The sequence below is a fragment of the Aspergillus karnatakaensis genome (genome assembly GCF_047715665.1).
Source record: "Aspergillus karnatakaensis strain CBS 102800 unplaced genomic scaffold BJY04scaffold_41, whole genome shotgun sequence".
NCBI classification, from domain to species: Eukaryota; Fungi; Ascomycota; class Eurotiomycetes; order Eurotiales; family Aspergillaceae; genus Aspergillus; species Aspergillus karnatakaensis.
The window spans coordinates 61,047-79,946 of NW_027395753.1; the positions used below are offsets into that span (position 1 = coordinate 61,047).

General features: G+C 51.6%; 9 protein-coding genes across 9 annotated transcripts; 3 read left to right on the forward strand and 6 right to left on the reverse strand.

The window, feature by feature from the left end:
- Nucleotides 1–187: 187 nt before the first annotated feature.
- On the reverse strand, nucleotides 188–1,182 carry BJY04DRAFT_194489 (coatomer subunit zeta). The gene is made up of 2 exons (XM_073712068.1): nucleotides 783–1,182; nucleotides 188–712 (listed from the first exon to the last, which is right to left on the reverse strand). Exons 1-2 carry the CDS (start codon nucleotides 1,139–1,141, stop codon nucleotides 472–474), a joined length of 600 nt encoding a protein of 199 aa, XP_073568778.1. The 5' UTR covers nucleotides 1,142–1,182; the 3' UTR covers nucleotides 188–471.
- A 537-nt stretch (nucleotides 1,183–1,719) lies between these two features.
- Nucleotides 1,720–3,708, reverse strand: BJY04DRAFT_220561 (uncharacterized protein; the record flags this gene model as incomplete). The annotated part of the gene is made up of 1 exon (XM_073716902.1): nucleotides 1,720–3,708. One exon carries the CDS (start codon nucleotides 3,706–3,708, stop codon nucleotides 1,720–1,722), a length of 1,989 nt encoding a protein of 662 aa, XP_073568779.1.
- A 438-nt stretch (nucleotides 3,709–4,146) lies between these two features.
- On the forward strand, nucleotides 4,147–5,868 carry BJY04DRAFT_104497 (60S ribosomal protein eL30). Its single transcript, XM_073707992.1, has 5 exons — nucleotides 4,147–4,242; nucleotides 4,305–4,871; nucleotides 4,942–4,979; nucleotides 5,052–5,168; nucleotides 5,265–5,868. The coding sequence occupies exons 2-5, from the start codon at nucleotides 4,799–4,801 to the stop codon at nucleotides 5,355–5,357; spliced, it is 321 nt and encodes a 106-aa protein (XP_073568780.1). The 5' UTR covers nucleotides 4,147–4,242; nucleotides 4,305–4,798; the 3' UTR covers nucleotides 5,358–5,868.
- BJY04DRAFT_104480 (60S ribosomal protein uL16) lies at nucleotides 5,632–6,825 on the forward strand. The gene is made up of 3 exons (XM_073707989.1): nucleotides 5,632–5,822; nucleotides 6,024–6,199; nucleotides 6,280–6,825. Exons 1-3 carry the CDS (start codon nucleotides 5,778–5,780, stop codon nucleotides 6,722–6,724), a joined length of 666 nt encoding a protein of 221 aa, XP_073568781.1. The 5' UTR covers nucleotides 5,632–5,777; the 3' UTR covers nucleotides 6,725–6,825.
- Nucleotides 6,826–7,333: 508 nt separating this feature from the next.
- On the reverse strand, nucleotides 7,334–8,418 carry BJY04DRAFT_104482 (uncharacterized protein). Its single transcript, XM_073707990.1, has one exon. The coding sequence runs from the start codon at nucleotides 8,019–8,021 to the stop codon at nucleotides 7,407–7,409; it is 615 nt and encodes a 204-aa protein (XP_073568782.1). The 5' UTR covers nucleotides 8,022–8,418; the 3' UTR covers nucleotides 7,334–7,406.
- On the reverse strand, nucleotides 8,419–10,810 carry BJY04DRAFT_104483 (uncharacterized protein). The gene has a single exon (XM_073707991.1). It carries the CDS (start codon nucleotides 10,603–10,605, stop codon nucleotides 8,815–8,817), a length of 1,791 nt encoding a protein of 596 aa, XP_073568783.1. The 5' UTR covers nucleotides 10,606–10,810; the 3' UTR covers nucleotides 8,419–8,814.
- A 489-nt stretch (nucleotides 10,811–11,299) lies between these two features.
- On the reverse strand, nucleotides 11,300–14,486 carry BJY04DRAFT_194499 (putative ATP-dependent RNA helicase (Hrh1)). Its single transcript, XM_073712069.1, has 2 exons — nucleotides 12,013–14,486; nucleotides 11,300–11,957 (listed from the first exon to the last, which is right to left on the reverse strand). The coding sequence occupies exons 1-2, from the start codon at nucleotides 14,140–14,142 to the stop codon at nucleotides 11,610–11,612; spliced, it is 2,478 nt and encodes an 825-aa protein (XP_073568784.1). The 5' UTR covers nucleotides 14,143–14,486; the 3' UTR covers nucleotides 11,300–11,609.
- BJY04DRAFT_194501 (putative F-box protein (Pof7)) lies at nucleotides 14,487–16,569 on the reverse strand. The gene is made up of 2 exons (XM_073712070.1): nucleotides 15,952–16,569; nucleotides 14,487–15,895 (listed from the first exon to the last, which is right to left on the reverse strand). The coding sequence occupies exons 1-2, from the start codon at nucleotides 16,339–16,341 to the stop codon at nucleotides 14,654–14,656; spliced, it is 1,632 nt and encodes a 543-aa protein (XP_073568785.1). The 5' UTR covers nucleotides 16,342–16,569; the 3' UTR covers nucleotides 14,487–14,653.
- Nucleotides 16,570–16,642: 73 nt separating this feature from the next.
- Nucleotides 16,643–18,685, forward strand: BJY04DRAFT_104556 (putative mitochondrial carrier protein). Its single transcript, XM_073707993.1, has 2 exons — nucleotides 16,643–17,084; nucleotides 17,154–18,685. Exons 1-2 carry the CDS (start codon nucleotides 16,847–16,849, stop codon nucleotides 18,299–18,301), a joined length of 1,386 nt encoding a protein of 461 aa, XP_073568786.1. The 5' UTR covers nucleotides 16,643–16,846; the 3' UTR covers nucleotides 18,302–18,685.
- Nucleotides 18,686–18,900: the final 215 nt, after the last annotated feature.

Here is an 18,900-nt window from a genome sequence, read left to right on the forward strand (position 1 = left end):
AAGCTGTGAGTTGGAGATCTTCGACAAAGAGTTTTGCGCAGCGGGCAGTCTTAAGACGTGACGTATGCGGGGCAATTTCACTCACTGTGATTCATTTTAGGGCTTACAAAGGTCGAGTCATAGTCGGATATTCCTCCAATTTCCATCATATGTGATTTGCTGGTATCGAAATCTGTTTTGGAATTACTTTATGCTCAGGCAGGGTGTACAATTTTCATTGTCGTCCGTCCCAGCTCCCCCGTCAGCGGAGCAGCACAAACCGGAGTATCTCTATAAAGGCTATAGCTCTTATGCCCACAGAGAAAGAAACAGTAAGAAAGTAGTCGAGTAAAAATATGAATCATAATCAACAAGCAACACGCATAAACCGCGCCAAACCGAACCAGGTCGCATAACAAAAGAAAACATCCATGGGATATTCATGCAAGTATAGAAGCATTCGTAACAACAAGTTCTGCTTTTCCTCTCCCTCTACATCTGCCGCAATCCTTCCGCCAGGCGCCGCTTTCCAAGCTCCCACGCATTAAGCAGTCCTTGCTCGGAGAGGTCGATGCTCTTCAGATTCGGCGCGTCCGGTGCGGGCGCACGGCTGACCCGGGAGGCAATCAGAACAGGGTCGGTCTCGAGGATGATACCATCGTCGATGATCTCGTCGATAGCCAGAGCAACTAGGTCGTAGTTCTCGACTATTGTGCGCTTGTCCGTGGCGCCCCTAGACGAAAACAGTTAGTCACACCTCCCTCATATCCATCCGTGTCGGACATTTTATGTCGAATACGCACTTGAAAAGTATCCCCAAAGCATCCCTCAACGAGAGCACAACGTTGTAAAGCAGAACTTCATTCTCCTCCGCACCGCCAACAACATAAAGCATCACATCGCTCTCCAGCTTGAACACAACAATCCGGTTGTCGTACAGGATCACATCGCTCGTCTGCTTGTTGGTCTTCTCAATAAGCCCCTTCTCGAAGGCCTTCTGTTCCTTGAGTGTAGGGTAGGGGTTTGCTCCGGGGTAGTCGGTGGAGTTGGGGGCAGCGCCGGCCGGGGGGTGAGGTGGGGAGTAGTATTTTGCGAAGATGCGGGAGCTGTCGTCGGCCGAGACTATGAGAACGGCATTGACGGAGAAGAGTGATAAGGACATCTTGAGCAATTGAGGCCGAGAGAACGGGTGTGAGGTGTGAGTGAGTGGGCGAATATTGAGGCTACCTCCGTTTACTGTCAAGCTGTCCGCATTTCGGGAGCCGCGCCAATGTTGTTCCGGACTATACTATTTCGGCTCTTATTTCAGCGCTTTAACGCACGACAAACTCGATGGAGTGCATTTTTGTGCGTTTTTTATTTGCTTGTGGGGTGTATCGGAAGGGTCTGTGGTTTTTTGGAAGTATACGTAAATTGTAAAGCGAGTACTTGTGGGCATAGTCCAGTTCATTAAAAGACTGCCTATATATAAGGGTGATAAACCCATAAACAAACAGGAAGATACGGTCATAATAGTAGCCAGAGCAAGAGGAGAGAGTCATGGTCATCATCGTCAACATAAGAATCAAGACTAGGGTATTCAAACATGATGATACCCCGACAGCTGAGTTACAAACATTCCCAGTCAAACGACTTCGATCTTGACACTATGGATTGACAAAAACATAAGGGCCACCAAGTCATAACAATGGAAGATATATAGAGAAGAAAATGTTATAATCCAAGCGCCAGCGAGCTAGATCAAGGCTGAGCGGACTCGCTCGAACCCGGACGGTTAGGATTGAACCATGAGATCCAGCTGCCTCTGTTCGCCTTCTTCCGCGCAGCCTCCTCGTCCTCAGCAGCCTTGCTTTCGCTGACCAACCGGAGAGGCCGCAGTTTGCTCTGGGTCATAACTGCCCCTGTATAATTCGTCATACCGTTGCTGGAGCGAGGGGAGTTAGAGGTTGCACCGGTAGATGCTGTGTCACCAGGCGGGTCGCTAGAAATGCTTCCCGAGCTGCTGAATTGGCCGCGCTCGGGCTGGCTTGATAGAGATGGCGCACGACTGCTGGTGGATACTCCTCCTGGCGCATAGCTTGACCCGGTTAAGGCGCTGCGTTGGCCCGGGCCCATCATGGTTGGGCTCATGGGACCGCCGGAGCTGCGGCCGCGGTACATCTGGCCGACAACGGCTGCGGCCCCCAGGTCTGTCTGTTCCGACCTCGTCCTGCGATGGCCGCCAGATCGTACAGACTGAGTGCGATTGATGGGGATACTAGGCGCTGTTTCTGGGTTCTCGTGGGCGGTCGGTGCGGGTGCAGGAGGCGGTGGCATCATGCTGACTGGACGTGACCGTGGCTGCGGTCGGTTGTTCTGACCAGAGACAACTGATTTAGCTCTTTGAAGGAAGGTCTGTTGGTTGGCATCTTCTTTCTCTGGAGGTGTCGGTGGAAGGTCCTTGTCGCTGCCGCCCTTGGCCCCTGCTTGCGGCTCCTCGTTCTTGTCAAGGATATGCTCGAAACCCTCATGTTGCAGAAGACGGCTGATGATACGCTCAATGTATAACGTCAAAGCTTTGTTCTGATCCTTGAGCGCCTTGAGTTCCGCCTCAAGCCGGCGGCTGTCGTCTTGATCTGGCCGAGCATCCACAGACTCCAACTCGTCAGCCAACGAGCCGAGTCCACCACTGCTTTCTTTGGTGTTGGAAGAATCGGGATGAATGTCCCGCATAAAGTCTCCCTTGGCGAAGTCACCGTTCAGGGTTCTTTCGCTAAGGAGTAGCTGATAGCTTTCATTATCCTCCATAAGGCGAGCATTCGCCATTCGCGCTTCCAGAAGTTCCTTCTCCAGCTCTCGCTGTCGGCCGCCTCCTTTGTTCTCCATCTCCACGAGCTTGATCTGAGACTCGGCCAGCTCGAGTCGCAGTGACTCGATCAACTTGTCCTTCTGCAGAAGCAGTTTAGAGTTGTTTCGCGAGGGGCTTCGCTCGATCTGCGATGAAGGCGCGAACTGGCCGTCGATGTCGGGAGAGGCTCGATTGCGGAAACTGGCTACAGAGACGGTTAGTTCTAGGGTCAGGAGCTGTAGGTTGTCAAAAAACTCACAAGAACGGGACACATTTTTGTCATTATCAGCGCTGATACGCATGTCCTTCTGAGCCACAGCTTCTTTCAGGCGCTGAATGGTAGCCTGCATTTCCTCCTCCCGGCTGACTTGCTGCTCCTTCTCCTGTAGCATGGCATTCCGCTCCAATTCATGCGCCTGCTCCAAATCGCGGATCTGTCGAACCTGGTCACGAATCTCGCCGTTGAGCGAATCGATCTTGCTGTCCCTTTCATGACCTTGATCTTCCAATTTGGCTTGTTCGGTGATAGATTCGTCAAGTCGCATCTGCAGGACACCGAGTTGTTTGCGGTACTGCTCAGAGGCCGTTTCGGCTTTCTGCAGTTGCTCTTTCAGGTCCTCAATAAGGGCCGCGGTCTGCGCCCGCGCTTCTTCTTCCGACGGATCGGCAGCGATTTTGGGAACGCTCGACATGCTCAAATTTGAGCGGCCGGGCTTTCTGGCTGCCGCACGCGCAGACACCGGGGCTGAACCGCGAAGGGATGGAGTTCGAGACAGGCCATTTGTCGATGTGGTAGGAGACCTGGTGTTGGTTCGCGAGGGGGTACCGGTCGTTGATTGGTCTGCGGCGGTAGTTTTGTTGGCATTGGCCGGCGAGCCGGGTTTGCGAGGCGTCGCAGACATAGTGGTGGATTATTGACGGATGGTCAAACCGGAGGCTGACTGCAGAGCGACTCGAAAAGGGGTATATAGGAGGACACGAAGCAGGTCTTGAATATCAAATTCTGGTGAAACGCTGGGAATTTAATTGGAAAGTTTCAGGAAGGACGTCTCGAGCGTAGTAGTAGCGGTCAAAACACAGTAGTGGTGGACTCTACTACAAACCGCGGTGGGGGAAGGCCGTTGTAGGATGGCTGGTAAAGCCTCGCCACCCTCAGAGTGATGCACGAGTGACTGAAAACACAGCGTAACTGATCGAGACCAAAAAAGAAGATGCGAGGAGAAGATGTGCAATGTCAGGAGTTCATGTTGGCAGCATGCGGCGGAGAAATAATAATAATTCTGGGGGGGATGGGCTAATCTTTCTGGTCCCCGTATGGAAACGGCACTGATACTCCATTTATCCCGAGTCCGTCGACTCGCCCCAGCACACTCTGCAGACTCCAGAGTACTCCGGAGTAGGGTAACAATCTGAAGGTAGCTGAAGGTACGCCTGAGGTGAGAACTAAAATTCTATTTTGGCCGAACCTGATAATCTCACGCCCATCGTTCGTGTTCAGGATGACCCTGATTAGCCCCAGACGACGGTCACGATATTGATACCGGACCGTTGTAAAACGGCTCCTTAGAGCGGCCCTACGACAAGATAAAGATAGCACCACCCTCCATCATCCTTGCGCCGTCCTCTAGACAACCACGACTACGGAGTCCGCACGCGCAGTCCAGTAAGATCCATATAAAGATCAACTAGCGCATCATCCTGCCCTAGAGGTCGAAACTGCGCCACTTCATGCATCATGGGTTCCAGCCTTCAACTTAACTTGCAAACTTGGAGGATCCATACACAATTACACATGTAAAAGGAGAGTGGCTAAATGCGGACTAGCGTGTGAGCTGGAACTTAGTAAGCCGCCGGAAGGGAGCAACGACGGTCCGAATACTCGCCAAACCCACAAAAAATCCGAATAGCGTCTTTTCGCACCTTATCCAACTGAACACACGGCCGGAGCGCACGTTTCTTCAAGTACATCCAAAACATTTCAACAGCGTAACGATGGCCCCCAAGAGCAAGAAGGCTGGCGACACCATCGCCTCGCGCCTGGCGCTTGTGATGAAGAGTGGAAAGGGTATGCAATTTCACCTCCGTGGTCGAAATTATCGCTCGAGAGTCAATTGTTAACGATATTGCTCCTCCAGTCACCCTTGGCTACAAGACCACCATCAAGACCCTGCGTGTGAGTCCTCGCGATCGAGCCGACGAATATACGGATTGAGGCAAGGAACAATGGATACTGACTGCTCAAAAGTCCGGCAAGGCCAAGCTGGTCATCATCGCCGCCAACACCCCCCCTCTCCGCAAGTCTGAGCTCGAGTACTACGCTATGCTCGCCAAGACCCCTGTCCACCACTTCTCCGGAAACAACGTGAGTGCTTTACCCTGCTAGAACATACGGTCGCTGTGCAGTTGCTGTGTGGCTTAGATTTGAGGTGGAAAATGGTGGCTAATATGGGGTTTATAGATTGAGCTTGGTACCGCCTGCGGTCGTCTGTACCGTTGCTCTACCATGTCTGTCCTCGATGCCGGTGACTCCGACATTCTTACCAGCCAGTAAATGCTGAGTTGGGATCGGAAGGGCGATGTTTGAACGATGAACGCCGGCGGAACCCGGCGTCATAATGTTTTAGATATCATGACAAAAAATGAAAAAGCAAAGCTTCACTGCTATCTGCCAGCAGATTCCCTAGGTACTCGTAACATTAAACACCGACGGAGCCTCTATCTCGCCGCTTTGTAGTTCGTAGAGTCATCGGGCAGTATCTTGAATGGTCTTTATCTGACAAATGCGGCAATGCGTTATCCCCACTCCGGGCGGTGATTGGCGGAGAGGCTAGGGCTTAGGGTTTTGCCACTCGTTAGCGGGAGTTGATTGGAAATCAAGCCAAAGTGCCTCCAGTCAAAAGAATCCCTTCTCTTTCGCTCTTCGACACCACCCCTTCGACAAACCCATCACCAAGTGATACCAGCAGTCAAAATGGCTCGCCGTCCCGCCCGCTGCTACCGCTACTGCAAGAACAAGGTGCGTGCGATTTGAGAGATGCGATTTTTTGATGTTTGTGTGGATTTGGAGGGCGGTCTCGCTTGTGGGCCTGGACATGATGATGGGCGAAGAGGCAGAAGTGAGGGACGGTCGGGATATCGCGTCGCTGGGAATTCTCTTGTGGCTTTTTGAAGAGTTATGAGATGGAAACGATGAGTACTGACAAGCTATTTCTTCTAGCCTTACCCCAAGTCCCGGTTCAACCGTGGTGTTCCCGACCCCAAGATCCGTATCTTCGATCTGGGACGTAAGAAGGCCAACGTCGACGACTTCCCTCTCTGCGTTCACCTTGTCTCCAACGAGTATGAGCAGCTTTCTTCCGAGGCTCTCGAAGCCGCCCGTATTTGTGCCAACAAGTATGTCCTCGACCTCGACCGATACCCAGAACACTCGGTCGCAAAGAAAAATGAAAGGATGGAAACTAACAATGAACCAGGTACCTCGTGAAGATTGCCGGAAAGGAAGGTTTCCACATGCGTGTCCGCGTCCACCCCTTCCACGTCATCCGTATCAACAAGATGTTGTCGTGCGCTGGTGCCGATCGTCTCCAGACCGGTATGCGTGGTGCCTTCGGAAAGCCCCAGGGCAAGGTCGCTCGTGTCAACATCGGCCAGATCATCCTGTCTGTCCGTACCCGTGACGCTCACCGTGCCACCGCCATCGAGGCTCTCCGCCGCTCCATGTACAAGTTCCCTGGTCGCCAAAAGATCATCGTCTCCAAGAACTGGGGTTTCACCCCCGTTCGTCGCGAGGACTACGTCCAGCTCCGCCAGGAGGGCAAGCTCAAGCAGGATGGTGCTTACGTTCAGTTCCTCCGTGGCCACGGTCTCATCGAGGAGAACATGCGCCGCTTCCCCGATGCCTACTCCGCTGAGGCTTAGATGTTTGTCTTGTTAGCGTTAGGATGAAAAGGAAAGGTTCTTGCGGAATAAATACTCGTTCATGTTCATGCTCAATCTTTGTCCATTTCGTAATGCTCAATACCCGCCCTTAAGTAGTGCAGCGGATTAAGGATAAAGCTTCTTTCACGTCACCACCTAACTATGGATACATCCGTCCCCCTTGATACCCGGACCTACTTCTATGCCCGATATCTCACATACCCAGCACCAAAGCTACCATCACCATTCACCACAATTTGTCAAAAACGCAATTCCATACCACTATCAACAACAACAACAACAACATCATAGGCCAACTCCCCGCCACACCCTCCCAAGTCCCCCTCTCAAGTCAAGTCCCCTTGTTGAAAGGTTGAAGTGCTTCCATATATACATACATACATACATACATATACACAACCAGACTCGACCCCCCTTACCTCCTCTCCTTCCTTTCAAAATCACAATCACAATCACAATCATCAGTCGAAAACCAAACCCAAGACCAAGATTCACACCCTACTCTGCTTCATAACGCTCCAACTCATCCCAGGGAACGGTGATTGATTCCTTGGTACGCATGTTCTGGATCAATACGTAACCGCGTCCTTGGTCGCCCACGACGATGTAGTATTCACCGTCGTATATATAGACGACATCGGGCTCGAACTGGTGCTCGTGGTCAGTTCTGGCGTTTTCTTGCGTTGGGGAGTGGACTGAAATGAAGAGAGGGGGGCTGAGGGAATGAAAGGAATAGAGAGGGGTATATGTACTCCTGCAGGTCTTTCGTCAGACATGGTGTTTGTTGGTATAGAAAGAGGTTGGAATTCAGATGCGGTGCGGTGCGGTGCGGTGGGAATGATTTGACTATCGCTGAAGCCTTGGGAAGGGTGGAGAGGAAGTAGGTGAGTCTGGTTGATTCTTCTGGTTCTGGATGAGATACACAAAAGAAAACAGAAATGAAGGAGGGTACGGAGGGTCTATTTATGCTGGGTACCGAGGGGCTTGAGATGGATGAGGTTGCAATGGATGGTGCTGCAATAGACGAGGTTACAATAGATGAGGCTGAAAACAAAGAATGCTGATAAGAACGAAGCTGAAAAAACATGGATTGAAGCTTGGAAGCATAACGGAACTGCCTCCTTTGGCAAAGATATGCATCTGCCCAGACGCGTGGACGAGGCTCCAGGGCTGGGTGATTTGCCCTAACAAGGATGTAAATCCAGGATCCTTGGGAGAACCCGGGCACCCAGTCAGACTCTAGAAACGAGAAACGGGGTCCAAGGAAATTTTGCATTTGAGGCTGCTAGGTGCATAGCTTGGATTGTATAGCGAAGGATGATGTATTTGTCAGTAGTGGAAAGTAGGATGCATATCAGGCTAGGCATTGCGACGCTGAATTGTCCCTGCGCGTCTTAATGCACAGTTCGTCCTTGTAGTGGTGAATAGTCAATATACTTTCATACAGGAATAACCCAGGAGGTTACATTCAGAAGTGAAGCTGAGGATTGCCATGGATGGATATCAATGTACTCGGAGACTAATACGTATGGAAGAGAGCAAGGATATAGAAAGCCTAGCGAAGGTAAACTCAATCGTTAGAACTCAAAATGCTGCAATGATCACGCGCCATGATAAGCAACCGAAAGTTCGTTCAGTATCAGTACATGTCATTTCGAAGTATTCAGAAGTAAATAGATGAGTACATAGTATTCATTTGTATAATACTAAGCACGCCTCTACATGCATCCGTTACCTTCATGCATTGTTGCCATTGCCATAATGCGAAGTGTCGTTTGTATATTGCCTGTGTCCAATCAAAATGTTCATTGAGAAGGAAATAATAAAAAAATGCGCCATCCGCATAAGCAGAACCAAAAAGCCGAGATTGCCGTCATAGTGTAGAAATCATTGCAGTGTCATGAGTGTTTATGTGGTGAAATATATGAGAGTAGAATTGTTGTATATGTGACAAGAGTAGATGATTGATGATTGATGATGGTCAAGTGAAGGTATTCTTCGAGAATATTGGAGAGTGATTAAGCTTGATCGATGCCGGCATCAATCATATGAGCGTGAGCGGAGAAAGTTTATACATCACCCCATGCTCCGATACCAGGAGGCGCAGGGGCGATGGCACTTCCGCTGTCAACGCTCCCTCCGATATCCCAGTAATTTCGGCTCGATCCAGTGAGTGTCCGGTGGCTGGAAATAGCAGTCATTTTTGCACTCTGGCTTGCGCAACTGGAACTTGGTCGGCGATGGCGTAGCACGGGCGATGTGACTCCAGTTGGGCCTGAGTACTGTGACTGCCGACGCATCTGCGCCTGTGACCTCGAGTGAGCGCGGGCGACAAGTGGGTGGTGCTGACGAATGATTGCGGCCCGGCGTGCTGCGTCCTGCGAAGCTCGACGAGTATTATGAACGTCAGCATTGCTTGGTCGCCGGCCGAACCGGTTGCGGAGGTAACGGAAGACCATCATTATATCGAGTTCGCGTTCCCAGTACTCTTTCTCTTGCTGTTGGCGGGCAGGCTCAGATAACGGCTCAGTAGCGTGGGCTTGTGCGCAGGATGGGAGATCTTCGTCTTCGATTCCCCACTCAGCTGCATGTTCTCGGTTCTGGTCTTGGAGGGTAGGTACAAATTGCGGCGACATGATTGAATCAATGTTGCTTGTGGTCTCGGCAGTAGGGCCTGCTGATGTAGATATGTGGTTGCTCTCTTCAGGTAGGCTGCTCAACGGGATGCCGGCGTACTGGTTGGGGATATCATTGGCCATGGTGAGGTAGGTTGAGAACGCTCCTGGGTGTTCGCAGAGTTGATTAACAAGGATTCCTAGTTCGCGGGCTATACGTTGGAGCAATCTCGTCTCCCATCGTTCGTCAGCGGGCACCGAATCCAGTTCTTGGTCAAGTATCTCGTCCATCCGAAGCTCCATATCAGTCTTTGCGGCTTTCTCTGATTCTTCGGGCTCGGGTAAAGCTTCTCCAAAGATAACAGAGAGTAAAGACTCGTCGATACCAATCAAATCGCGGATGACTGTCCGAGTAATGCGCTGCCAAAATGATTCATCCTCCTCCACTGGTGTGCTTGAATGAGTTTCTTGCTCTAAAGGCACAGCACGAACACCAGGCGGCCTTTCGGAAGTTCTAGGTTGTGGGGCTGCTTCGACATTCGAGACGCTCAATCGACTATTGCGACGTTTTCGCGTGTCTTTTTCGATCTCATGAAGCAGAGCACGGCTCTGGTCCATACGCCACTGCTCAATCCGCTGCCATCGTTCTCGATCGGCATCTGATTGTTCCTCATCTGCGATAGCATCTAAGTGACGCTGAACACTCGAGCGTCGCCGACTCGAGAGCTCGGGCCTTCGATTGGGGTTGTATTGTTCATGCTGCCACAGCTGATTCTGCACCGGCTGACTCGACGCAAGAAAACTGCCTAGGCCGTCATGGGCGGGCAGTTGAGCAGGAGTTCCTTGATCCCATCGCGAAGTGGACTCGGGGCCCGGTGATGGTGCCCTAAAGGCATGCAAACCATCATCGAGACTATCTAGCTCTGTTCCGTCCTCGTCCAACGGATCATCGATCGTGCCATCCGCTTCGCTCTCCTGTTCGACGCCAGATCTTGTACGTGTATCGAGGGAACCGAAATCACTGAGACGCGACGCTCCTCCTAAGGTACGTGTGCGCTCAGTAGAGGTCGTGTGAGTGCGGGCGGTGACGGAGGGCTGCGACGGGGAGAAGAGGACCCATTCTGTAGGTTCGGCCTCGCGGAGTTCGGAGAGAGATTGAGACTGGGGGATCTCAAGAGCGGACGGTTGAGGAGCAGAATAGGAGGGGCGACGGCGAGGGACTTGGGGTGGTAGACGAAACGCCATGGATTGTCTGGTGTATGGAGATCGAGATAAGATGGAGATAATCGATCGCGGTGGATCCCCGCGTGGAAGCGTGGAAACTGTCTGTGATGCTATGGTCAAGGGTGAAAGCGTGTGGGGTATGGTCTGGGACAGCGGTCGAGTATGGTATAAAGAGGAAAACAATCAAGAGATCAAAGAGTTGGCCTGAGGTGAGAGAGGTGAGGTGAGATAAAAGAGCAGGCGACTTGTCACTCCTCCGGTCAGAGAGCCCGATAAGCCGATGATCGGTGGGTGGGATAGATCGCCCCAAGCGGTCAATAGTCGGGCGGGAAACACGACTAAGACGTGGCACCCTTACAGATGAAAGAGTAATCGATGAGAATGTATAATAAGATGAAAGGATAAAGGCAGAAATAGCAACAAAGACACGGTCAGCCCAAGAAGTAGTGGTGTTGATTGATATAGTGATGATTGTTTGCGGATGATGCAAGACAGGCCCGAGTCACCAGACCAAACCAGCCCAACGCAATTCTGCTGGGAGTGTATCTACTGGAGAATAAGGACTGGCTGTTCGTTTCAAAGCAAGAACAATACTCTGATTAGTGATTTCTGATATCTCATCACCATGAGGCATTATCTGTATCGATCGATCATCCCACTCTGACTCTCCTCGAATCACAGCCCGTAAGAGGGGCGATATATAATCTCCTCCAGAGTACAGAGTATGGTCCTACACACGCATGCCACCGATTCCACCAACCAGGACGACAAGAACGTGGAGTTCCTGCGCCTGGAATTATTGAATAGGCTTTCTTATCCTACTTTATCCGCACCTTTGGTTACAGGTTCTCCGCCGGTTCTGGCCTGAAACAGCGCAGCAGGCTTTAGCCTATGCAAAGCCCCAACGTCATGTCGATATCAGAAAGGCCAAGGATCAATATCCTGTTAATGTCCAGGAGGTCTAAGCTCAATGACAACGCGCTTGCTAATGTGATGCGAAAATAATGCTAGATGCTGATGCTAGATTACTCCCCCGCCAGAGCTTCTCCTACCCAGTCCATCTGCACCGCACTCACCCCTCGCGCATAACTGCGGTTTGTGAACACGAACTCATTGTACATGATCGCCTCCACCTTCTTACCGAACAAAACGCTGGAAGGATGTATCGCCACTGTCTGGTTCCCCACCACAGTGCGGTAGCTACCGTCTGGAACGAGACGAGCGGTGTTCGTGGAGAAACCACGCAGGAAGCTCTTCAGGATAGCAACAGGAGAGGGTTCTCGTATTGAAGTGGCCGCAGAGTGCTGCGATTCGGTGGAATTCGGAAGTAGCTTGGCTTGTCGGCATTGGGCTGTTAATTGCTTGCGGACATCCTGAAGATTCACGATTATTAGCTGTAAACGCGCTGCGCTGCGACGGGGAACTTACCATGACGGACTGCATTGCCCGATGCGAGACTAGATGCCGCTCAGCCCATGCTTTCCGATCGCTGTGCTCTACGGCATAGGCCCGTACAGTCGCTAGCATCGTAAGGTGGTCGCCTTCTCTTCGATATATATCACGTCTTGCAACCTCGGCCGCCTCCTTCTTCTCTTCTGATGTCGTATTGATGAATATGTTCTCCACACTGAGACAAGATATGATATCGATAACATCAGTCAGGCAATCCGGTCCAAAGTCTGATGCTGCAAGGAGCACACGACCCAAGGTCGGGGTGAGAGGGAGCTTAGCAATATGCGACCCAAGCGCACTGATCTTGCCTGTTTCTTCAAGGGCTTCGATACTGAGTAGCTGGAGCAGTGCCTTTTCCAAAGCTTCTCGTGGTGGCCGTGTCAAGAAAGGGAATTCGATAACATTATCCACCCCACGAGCCTTCATGTTGAGCAGAGCTTGGCTGAGATCACACCTCAGAATTTCTGGCGTGTTGACCTCGTCCAGCTCGAGGTAGTCTTTCTCCGTATATAGTCGGAAGCACTGACCGGGCGCCTCACGACCAGCACGACCCTTTCGTTGAATGGCTGCGGACTTCGAGATAGGCTTGACAAGTAGCGAGTCAAGACCCAGCCGGGTCCGGAATTGCTTGATCTTTGCCTTTCCGCAGTCCACCACATATCGGACACCAGACACTGTGACGGAAGTCTCAGCAATATTTGTAGCTAAAATGATTTTGCGAGTCCGCGGTGGCGCTGGTTGGAAAACTCGCTGCTGAGCTACCTGGGGGAGTGCTGCAAAGAGTGGAAGGACTTGAATTTTCGGCAACGCCGGGTCCATACCAGTCGCATACTCGTTGACTAGATGTTCCAATGCTTCCACAGTCTCTTGACCCGTCAAGAAGACCAAGATGTCACCAGGAATAGGCTCCTTGTAGTGAATCTGAAAAATGACTTTCAGCGCGGCATCGACAAAATCATGTACGGGCTCAGGCGAGTATATCGTCTTAACAGGGAACTGACGGCCCTTAATATGGCACACCGCAATACCATCCTTTTCATCCTTTTCCGCAGCCTCCTTCGCAGCAAACCCCTGAAAGCCTTCCACAAAGAACTCCTGCAAGCTCTCCATATCAGCCGTGGCACTCATCACCACAGCCTTCAACGGCACCCCGCCACGGCCCTCTCTCTTCCCCGCAACCAAGTTCCTCAAGAACCCCATCACAAGATCAACATTCACACCTCTTTCATGAACCTCATCAACCACAATCGCGCTATACTTCGTCAACCAAGGATCATGCAACATCTCCTGCAAGAGCATCCCCTCCGTCAAAAACTTCACCCTCGTACTCGGCGAGACAGAGGTATCAAATCGCACCGCATAACCAACTTTACTCGCCGGTGACGAAGTCCCCAGCGGACTCCCCATCTCCTCTGCAACACGCCTCGCAAGCGAAATCGCAGCAACTCGTCTCGGCTGCGTAATCGCGATACATCCGCCAACAGTAATCTCCTTCTTCAACCCATCCTCCTGCACAATTGTAGTCTTCGTCGGCCGACACCAGGACTCGTCAACAAGGAACTGCGGGATCTGTGTACTCTTTCCACTACCAGTTTCACCGATAAGGAGCATGACGTCGTTCTTGCGGAGGTTCTGCCGGATTTCGTCGCCGTGCGCGAAGATTGGAAGGTTCTTGCGGATTTCGTAGAGGGCTTGTGCTTTTTTCTTCAGCGAGGCGAATTTTCCGTTCTCGTCGTCGTTCTTGAAAGGTCGGTTCTTGTGCCGTGGCTTTTGGTTTCGGTCTGTGTTTTTGGGCTTGGGGTATTTATTCGGGTTCGGTGTGCTTTTCTTGTTCGTGGTTGTTTTCACGACATCTGAAGATCCTCCATTCTGCTCGGGCTCGCTGGGCTGCGGGTGTCGCTTTTTCGAGTCGGTTGGTTGAGGCGCGGAGGTATCGACGGCTTCATCATGTTTCCGCTTCTTGGTCTTCCCGGAAGACTTGTCTTTATTGCTGCTTTTCTTCTCTGTGGGATTTGAACCGTGCTTCTTCTCGGGGTTTGGTGGTGGTTGTTTTGCGACGGGGTTCTCTGCTTCGTCGGCGAAGACGGTGCGCACCCATTCGGGCATGGTGAAAATTTGAGAGATTCTATGTACCCAGGTGTCGTTCGCTTTTGATTGCGAGCTCGTCCCTGCGCCTTAAAAGCGATTCCTGAGTGTGTTTCTGTTGACGTTGAGTGGGCTGGGAACCCCAGGAAAAATTTTGGTTATCGATAAGCAGACGCTTGGCATCCATTTCCGCAGGTCTTCCAAGTTCCGAGGCACAGACTAACTAGGTATAGAGTACAGCCTGGATACCACGCGCTGCGCGCATTATCATGGCACCAAATACTAGTACAAGAAACTCGAAGTTCCCTTTTAGATTTACTTCGCTACGCTTCGTGCGCAATAATACTGGGTGTAAGGTCAAAAAAAAATCTAGGTTGTATTTCTATATGTAATCAATACAGCACTTTTCACTGGCGTGATGTCATGAATGTTTCCCAGGTCTATATCGATATCAATCGTTCTAGATAGGTATATGTGTCGATATATAGTTCATCATCATAGATATTGGTGCATATCCGTCTCGTCGCGGTCATCAGTCCATGCCCCAACCTCTTACTCGTCGGAAGACAAAGGCACGGTCATTCTTGAGTCCGAACTCCGCCCAGTCGTCTGTGAGTTTATCGTAGCTCCAATATCCTTTCCAGACTAATTTTGTGTTCTTCGAAGGATTGGGATGGAGAGGATTAGCGTTCGCAGGCCGAGCGGTGGTAGATCGAAGGGCCAAGTGAAGGACGTAAATATACTTCGGCGAACCGATGCCCTCAGTCTCTATGATGAGGTCCCTTGGGTCAGGTGCGGCAGCTGACTTGTCCTTGGCAGGGAACGAATATTCAGACTCTTCAGGAGGCTCTGAAGGAGATGCTGGTTTTGAAAGGCGCCAACGGCCAAATTGAGCTCGTTTTAGCGCGTCCATGGCGACTGTAGGTACGGGGTCTTGAGCTCCAGCTGCCGAAGATCCCGATCCTAGGTCTGAGACAATGCGCTGATGGTGTTTTCTTGAAGTTGGGCGCGCTGCTATTACGTTTGCTTTATTGATGTGGGGAACCACGTCGACCGGTTCCACTGTGGTCAGTAGGTAAACAACTGTTCCATCAGGGTAGAACCGAATATAGCGATAATAGGTCACTATGTGTATCGGACTATTCCAGGAGATACTCGAATACGATGATGCAGCACCCGCTCGAGTGTAGTTTACTGTGCTGATGTATATTCCGGTGAAGCGGATGCGAGGAAAGGTGTGGAACACCTCGCTCCATGATGAGAGCGAACTCGGAAGCTGAACAGAGGTATCGGTGGGAAATGGCGTGAATCGGGGCTGAGGATCCAAGGTGTGCTCCGGGTTGCCCTGCACGTCACAAGCGAACGAATAATGCATCGCTTTGAATCCAAATCTCGCGCCTTGGCAAACTTTCTTCCAGATATGTTGTTCATGGGCGAAATGATAAGCAAAGCGCTTGCACACGAGCGCCAACCGGCAGAAGGATGCTGGGTCCGTCAAAGCAACTTGAGCGAGAATTTCGACTATCACTTCAGATGGAATGTGCGCGATAGGGCATGGAGGACGAGGGTCACCCTCGAATACGGGCTCTGCGGGGATGATTGGTGCACTGGAGAATGAGTCAATGAGTTCCGGAGTTGGCACAAGCATCGGTTTGTCAGGTTTCTCAGCGGATGCAGCCGGGGTAGGTTCAGTTGTAGTAGCAGTCTGTGGCGTCTTCTTCCAAGCACCGGCGAAATGTTTGTTCCTGTACTCTTTATCGACAGCAGCGTCAAGCTGGGGGGAGTCAGTAGACTATCAACCAAAGCATACCGGGGTGACTTTTTGCTCACTCGATATGCTTTGCGGTAGTGCTGTAAACTGTCTCCCAGATTTCCCTCCGCTTCCCTCTCTACGGCTCGCTCAAAATGCTCCAGTGCCGATGTAGGTTCAGCCCGGGGTGTGCGTGAGTGGAAAGCGTCTTCGTCATCGGTTTTCGCTAAAGACAGTTGTTCCACACCCTGAGTTATATCCTTCTCCGAGTACGACACTGCTCCTTCCTCTTCCTCATCCTCTTTGCGCGCAGATGCCTCGTGGCGCGTGGGGGGAAACTGACGGGAATGAGCGGCGGGTGCTCTGGAGGGCGTCGCCTGGGACGACCCGGACTGAGTAGGTTTTGTCCGGCGCGAGACCTCCTCTCGCCACTGGCGGCGGAAAGACTCAAGTTCGGCGTCGTCAGCCATCGTCGATAGAAAATGTATCAAGCTGGAAGCGATACTGCGCGATACCGCGGAGGTTCACTGATTGATAAGCGAGCGCCAATTCTAAGCCAAGATCGAGGACAAACGGCCAGAGAGGAGGTCGAAGACCGGCATCAGTAGATTTAAGAGAGAAGAATAAAGGTCAAGGAAGCCATTACCGTGTCATACTATGTACAAGGTCAAGGACAGACAAGGGGGCGATGTACAAAGGATGCATGTGCAAGTGGTGGAGCAGTTTAAGGTCGGGGTCCCAGAGGAGGATGGATGAGCTGCCGGGCGGTCCCACGCTTATCTCCGGCAATCTCTTGTCCGACCGCCACCGAGCCGGACCGGTCTTTTTCTTCCAAGGTTGTGCATCATCACTACGTTCTGAGTCACTAACTGCCAACTAACTCCTTCGATGCGCCCTGAGCAATAACGAGAAAGCGACTCCTGGTTACTTTTGAGTCAGCAGCAGTTCCTTACTGGACTTCACCTCGCCGATTGAATGTCCGGTCCGAGGACTGGAGGTGCTTCCTGGGACCGATATCGCTCCAACAATTTCACTGTCGAATCTGAAGGCCAGTCGGCAGAGACATGGCATTGGAAAACAGACGATACAGTCATGGCGGCTACTCCTGGGACAGGATCGGGCTCTACTGCGGACGCTAGCTCGGTGGGCGAGGCGTCCATCGTCCAGAAGATGGTCTCTGCGACCTGTGGCAGCGTCTTGACCGGTCTCTTAGGTACGTGGCAACGCCGGCATGAGCTCATAGAGTTGGTAATCTGGTGAATATGTGCTAATGAACCCCAAGTAACACCTTTAGACGTCGTTCGGGTTCGATTACAATCTCAATCTCCCATTAAAAATACCTCTCCTTTTACGTCGCATACCACGTCTGCCTTGAAAAACGCGCCGCCCAACCTCGGAGTCACAGCTTGTTGTCGCGAGGTGTTCTGGGTAGGTCAAAATTCACAAATATGCATGGTTGGTCCAGGTCCGAACGCCTTGGGGGCTTCTCCGCAATCGATCACGGATTGTGCAGTAGAGGAGACCCAGCGGAGAACATTCACATCCACGCTAGATGGGTTACGGAAGATTGCTCGGAATGAAGGCGTACTCACGCTCTGGCGTGGCCTGAGTCCGACCCTGATGATGGGGATTCCAGGAAATGTCATTTATTTTGCCGGGTACGATTGGTTGCGCACCGACGATAGGAGCCCTATCAAGCGCATAATCCCTGGTGCTTATGTTCCCTTCATTGCAGGCGCAGCTGCGAGGATTGCTGCGGCTACAGCTATCAGCCCGATTGAGATGTTCAGAACACGCCTTCAAGCAACACCTGGGACCGGTGCAGGGCACTTCAGGGCCACTCTTGAGGGCTTACACCAGATGACTCAGTCTCAGGGCTACAGCTCTCTTTGGCGAGGGCTTACACTAACTATGTGGCGTGATGTACCATTTTCCGGACTATATTGGTGGGGGTACGAAGAAGTGAAGAAATACATCGTCGAGGCGCGCAGAGAAGCGCACACGCATCACCTACTCCACAAGACAGCGCCGCCACAGTCGATAGACGAGGTGGAAGGCAACACCTTTCTGGATAGCTTCATTGCAGGATCAGTATCAGGAGCGTTAGCCGCATTTGTGACCACGCCGTTCGATGTCGGCAAGACTCGCCAACAGGTCTACCGTCACATGGGAGATGATGCTGCAAATGCTGCTGGTGCTAAACTTGCCAAGGCCCCTCTACAACCGGAGCAGCTTTCATTACCGAAATTCCTCATGCACATCTTCCGTGAAGAAGGCACGTCGGGCCTATTCCGTGGTTGGGTAGCCCGTTGCCTAAAGGTGGCACCAGCCTGTGCTATCATGATTTCGACCTATGAAGTTGGGAAGAAGCTTGCCCGAGAAGTCAACGAGCGGCGGCAGTCGGACGGCGATGACTCTGACTCTGTTTGATTTGCGAGAACCTGCAGCAGCCTCAGGCTTTGCCTTTGACGTGAAACAGCTTTCTTCGACACGCATCAGATTTACCTACATATCTCAGCGATATTCCAGCATTCCTCCATTCGACTTTTGAGCGATCTCTCCTCACGCGACCTAATCTCCACTATTCTTACGATCATGCATTCAGTCAACTCGCGAACCGCTTGTTGTATTTGAGCGCGAAATTTTGATGATACCGCATTTTATTATGGATTATAGAGCTGTTCTGGATTGGCGAACATGGCTGTGGAAATAAGGGGGCTGGAACTTTTGTTACAAAATTCTTGCATCAGCATCCTGTACAGTACAGACTTTTAGCGGATGTATTCTAGCACCACCACAAATTACACTCATAGAGATCAACCCCTCTGTCTCGATAAATGTCCGTGGCAAGAGCTATAAAAAGGGCGCTGCACTGCTCAGCCTTACCCGCAGACGCATGTTGGGGATGTGTGCTGCACCTTGCTCGTCATCTCGTGTTTACCCCGGTCATCCGATAGCGTGTCACTGGACAAACCTCCCCAGCCATCCGCGCGGGGCCATCCTTAGTTCGAGACGATCTCTGTGCCATG